The 5,053-nt window shown below is 36.8% G+C and overlaps 1 protein-coding gene across 2 annotated transcripts; it reads right to left on the bottom strand.

Moving 5' to 3' along the window:
* Positions 1–293: 293 nt before the first annotated feature.
* On the bottom strand, positions 294–4,800 carry LOC109808104 (monocopper oxidase-like protein SKU5). Of its 2 annotated transcripts, XR_002240557.2 has the most exons (10): positions 4,407–4,800; positions 4,053–4,162; positions 3,694–3,964; positions 3,435–3,573; positions 2,654–3,020; positions 1,958–2,323; positions 1,791–1,869; positions 992–1,191; positions 737–902; positions 294–512 (listed from the first exon to the last, which is right to left on the bottom strand). XR_002240557.2 is itself a non-coding variant. In XM_020370949.3 (9 exons), the coding sequence occupies exons 1-9, from the start codon at positions 4,545–4,547 to the stop codon at positions 800–802; spliced, it is 1,776 nt and encodes a 591-aa protein (XP_020226538.1). In that variant the 5' UTR covers positions 4,548–4,800; the 3' UTR covers positions 549–799. The 2 variants fall into 2 exon arrangements, 1 of the variants encoding a protein (XP_020226538.1); XM_020370949.3 differs by lacking the exon at positions 294–512 and having other exon boundaries at positions 549–902.
* Between the last annotated feature and the right edge of the window lie 253 nt (positions 4,801–5,053).

Genomic DNA, 5,053 nt, shown 5'->3' with positions numbered 1-5,053 from the left:
AAATTATTTAATTAATTTTTACAATTCGTACATGCATTTTAAGCATGGCCTTTTTCTTTCCTTTGTTTATTTTTTTCTTTTACGGAAAAACCTGGTCTTTTTCAGTAGATGTAATATATGTGAACTTTTTTTCTTCGGTCGCAAATGAATTAAACTTTATCTATGAAAACTTCCGATGAGAGCTGAAATTGTGATTGAAAATTTATGGACCGTCACTTTCAACCTGAGGGCAAGAAAACAAGATGCAACGGTCCCTCAAGGACAACAATTAGTCATAACAAAATTGAAGAATATAGGAGAAAAGTGTAGAATGATTTCAATAAGCCAAATCCAGCTAAATTTGTACATGCAAACGTACAAGAGAGAAGAAAAATGTTCGGTTTGGTTTGGTCATGTCTATTTATTTCCCCCTTTTTTTTTGTTTTAAAGATAGACTAGCTAGATCATATCTATAAGCCAGCTAGAGAAGCATCTTCGGCTGGGTGGTCCATGCATCTTTGACCTTGCATAGGCTACAAATTACACAAATATAAAGATGGTGACCACGGTGGAAGTAAAGTTGCATGTATCGAGAGTGTGATTAATTGTCATTACTACAATTATAGGCATTAAAAGAATCACAATTTCCAATAAATTAAACCGGGAACCACAAGCTAATTGGAAGAATACAAGTCAAAATCACTGCAAGATCAATAATATAAACAAGACTTACAAAACTAGGAACTCAACCACAAACCTCACCAACAAGCCACAAGTCCACTTGGCAAGCATCTAAGAGAGGATGACCCAGAAAGTGTTTTCACTGGAAAATGTGGATCCAGGCACACACAATCAGCCAGGTGAAGAACAGCTTCAGGCTATTCCCACTGATTGATGGTGCATCTGAAGAAATATCTTGAGGCCTGAAACAACATTTTGACATCAAAATTTAGAACCATCCATAATCTGTAAGTTAATGGCGGTGGTTGAAAGAGAAGGATTTGTTACATACTTCTGCAATTTACTAAGGGCACCACAGAAAAGGGCATTGTCTGGAATGGGCAGTTCAGTCTTGTTAGTAACCTCTGGGTTGACAACCCTGACATATGTTTCTTGACCAAGATACCATGAATCAAGGTTTTCTGTTCTGAGATTCCACACTCCTACGTTGTCCAGGGAAACCAAAATTGCTGTCCATGCTCCAGGATAAACCTAAATGATACAGACACGTGTGAGATTTTAACTTCTAGGAACCGTGTTACAGCAGCTGTTATATCAAGGTTCATGTAAAATGTCTGAAATTAGTAAGTTATTATTAGCTCAAGTGATTCATTGACAAAGTTCCATAGATTGATTGACCAACAATATTGAATGGTTCCAGAGAAATGGTACCAGTTAAGTTCAAGGTACTAGTATGTGAAATACAAGCTTCGAAAATGGAACTGATTATAGGAGCATTGAGAGTCAACGATTCTGAAATTTTAAAGGTAAACATATATGGAACAATTCACTTCAACATTTTTATCCTATCTTGGTTGAGTTATGACTAAACTAGTATGTCAGTCAGCAACATTATAAACATGACTTCATTATGTTTACAGTTGCAGCAAAATGTTACAACTTTTCAAATGCGTTGAAGCAAAAAGACTTCACCAGGAACATAAGTGAGAAGGTGAAATCGTTAACATAAAATTATTGACCAGTGATATGAACAGAACATAAGTTCAAATGACGCATTTGACAGCTTTGGAAAATATGAAAATTTCAACAGTGTTCAAGAGGAGCCAGATATATCTAAGATAAAAATATACCTGTGTTGTAGTGCGAGCTATTCCATCCCACTTGTTATATGTGCCCCTGCTATTATCAGACCAATCACCATAATCCATCCTGCAGCAACGAATCAAGTTTGTGTTATTAGCTTTTGAAACATGGATTCATTGAAATGCACATTAAAAGAGAAGGAAATTGTCAGTACCCGACTACAAAAAATGCATATCCACTCATGTGATAGGTATGCATCTTGGTATCATTGTTCTGAAGTATAACTTCCATAAATCCTCTATAAGATCCATTAATGACTGATGTTGCTGCACGAGGTGATCCGGTAAGAGGCTTGGTGGGGAAATCAGGCTTGTATACACCCTTTAACTTGTACTGGTCAGCAAGCCTGATTGGAGTGGAAGGATTGACAAATGAGATTCCACTGAGTGTTGCTCGCCGCTTCCCATTGATTTTCTCTGGTGGCTTATTTTTTAATACATAAATCTCAGTCACGTTGATGGAACCATATCTAAAAGACCCTTGTGGGTTAGGACGAGCACCACTTGCTGATACATTCCATCTAAACAGTTAACCACAAAAATGCAAGAGTGAGTGACGATATGACATAAATTCTAGTGGAATCATTGTTCAATAATGTTTGATATTTGCAACATATTCAATATGTCCATGGAGTTGAGACATAGTGACATTCATGCTGTTTTAGTTTGACAAATTGATTAACAACATATCCAAAAAATTCTTCTTAAAATTATTCAACCTCCCAAAACAATACAGAAATTAATATACCTAGATTACTTGTTCTTAATTTGACAGTATTCCTCAAGACTGAAGACTGAAGCATGGATAAATGAGTAGATAACAGAAAATGCTATAAAATTGCAGCACAGACCTGATGGATCTTGCTTGGTTCATTGAGTAAGTTTTGTCAAATTGATCATCAGGAGCCGGTGGGAGAGGACCACGTGCCTTCCCCTTGGAATTTGTATAGCGCAAGATACCAACTCCAGTAACTTTTTGCCAACGTGATTCATTCACAAACCTGGCACTTGCTACAATGTAGTAATCTGTACTAGCATTCTGGTCCATGGTTACAAGGAAAGAATAAGATTGTCCAACATGAATATCTAAGCTAGTGTAGTTCTGTTGCACTGTGTAAGACCCCTCTGTCTCTGCTAGAAGTAAGTTATGACTCTGGATCCTGAAATTGAGACTGGTAGATACTCCAACATTATGTACACGAAGTCGGTAAGTTTTTCCTGTTGAACATCATATGTTAGCCATTCAAAACATTTAACAGGTAAATCATTATAAATAAATAAATAAATGCCATAACACCAGAACCAAAGCCAACCAAAGACAAAAATTATAATGAATACACATCGGAGAACAACAAGAAGCTTTTCTTCCTAACAAACACTTTACACTTTAAACAACAGATGTAACTCAATATAGAAGTCTTTAGTTGCTTTTGTATATCTTTCTATATTGTTTCTCTCCCAATTCAGACATGGTTATGCTCCAAATATCTAATTTAAACAACTTATAAAAGTAAAACAGCCAGCATACATTAGTCAAGGATTGCATGTTTCTTTAACATTAGAGAAACAGCATAACAAATATAAGTTTCTCACTTTATCCCATAGGAATTAAATTTCTTCCAAAAAACTTACCGGGGTGGACTTCAATTGTTTCATAATCAATGCCTTCAGGAACAAGGGTATCGTTATATCGGTAAGGACCTTTTCCGTTGATGAGAACACCATCTGGCATGCCAAGATCTTTCCCGTCATCAAGGGCCTTCCTCAAATCCTACATTCCAAAGCAAAACCAGTAACAAAATGTTTGACCCATGTTATTTACTGTACAAGTATGAACCAAATTGAAACTTATCAGAAAACAGGAGTTTCCATAGATTGAACTAGCACTCACCGTATGATTGCGGGTGTACCAATCTCCAATGAAAACGACAATGTCCCCATGTGGGGTATCAAAAGGAATAGGAATGATGGGTCGGTTGTTTATGATGAAACCCCCAAATCCACCAGCAGCTCTCTGAAAATGAAGAGAAGGGAAGTAGAAAAAGCTTCCAATCTGATCCTTCACCTGAAACTGGTAAGTCCAGTTCCACTTAGCAGGAATGGGACAGTTTGTGCCAAGAACACCATCCTGCCACGAACTCCTCCTTTGCTGAATTCCAGACCTGTCTCATGAAAATTCCATAAATTCAGCTCGGAGAAACAAATCCAAGTTTAAAATTTTGAACTTTAGAAACCTAACAAGCGCCCTACCAATGAATGAGGAGGCTCTCGTCCAACTTGTTCCGAACATTGACAACAACGTTGTTGTTTGTGGTTACATTGATAGTAGGCCCTGGAAACTTGTTGTTGATAGCAATGACCTGCACAAACAATGCAGACAAAACATGAGGGCCATCATCACCACATCCCTGTAGTACCTATTTCTATTTCTTCCGACACACCCACCAAACTATTACTACCCCATAACGGCATTCACATAATCCTTCACAAGTTCAAGTATTAAACTATCACATTACTATGTATGAGTGTCCCATGATGCAGATCTGCAAGTAAAGCTTGAGTTTTTACATGACGCCGGTATTTTAAAGAGAGAGAGAAATGAACCTGCTGAGGAACTCCGAGAGGGGAGGCGGTGATGTAAGAGACCTCAAATTGGTAGGAAACGAATGGATCCGCAGCGGAAGAGAGGGCGAGAAGCAAGGAGAGGTTGATGAGGAAGAAGAAGAGAGGTGTGAAAGAAGCCATTGGGAGGAACTTTGTGGATTTCCTCAAAAGATTTAGAGGCAATTAAGATTTTAGTAGCTTTTGCCTTTTCTCTGATTTTACATGTTATCAATTTCTAAAGGGAAAGAAAGAAAGAATGGGGTAGGATTGAGTGTGTTAGATAGAGGAGAAAATTAGGATTGAGAGAAGGAGAAGGAGAAAAAAGCTAAACCTGTAGTAGACACACACTGGAACAAGCTCAATGAAGAAGGCCTTCAAAGGGTGACAGCCAGTAGCCAGTTCACAACTTCCATTTCTTTGTTGGCTACTTGACTTTTTCTTTTTTTCTTTTTATTTAAAAATTAAATTATTTTTCCTATTTCCAAAGACAATGAAACTCGACTTAAATAAATAAGATTATTACTGATGATAAAATATTTAATTTAAATATTTAATATAATTATATATCTATAAACTAGATTTAGTCTTAAAAAAATGCCTATAAAGTAGATTTTGAAAATTTTAATTGAAGTAAACTAATTATTCCG

Source organism: Cajanus cajan, chromosome 5, assembly GCF_000230855.2.
Source record: "Cajanus cajan strain Asha chromosome 5, NIPB_CcT2T_4, whole genome shotgun sequence".
NCBI classification, from domain to species: Eukaryota; Viridiplantae; Streptophyta; class Magnoliopsida; order Fabales; family Fabaceae; genus Cajanus; species Cajanus cajan.
Note: the sequence above shows the minus strand (reverse complement) of the source record. Positions and strands in the feature narration are given on the sequence as shown.

Bases quoted from the DNA above. Each gene is read 5' to 3' on its own strand.
- LOC109808104 (XM_020370949.3), bottom strand. From the start codon at position 4,547: ATGGCTTCTTTCACACCTCTCTTCTTCTTCCTCATCAACCTCTCCTTG. The intron at 2,324-2,653 runs GTCTGTGCTGCA...TTAACTGTTTAG, and splicing joins AACCAAGCAAGATCCATCAG to ATGGAATGTATCAGCAAGTG. The intron at 903-991 runs GTATGTAACAAA...ATGTTGTTTCAG, and splicing joins GCCCTTAGTAAATTGCAGAA to GCCTCAAGATATTTCTTCAG.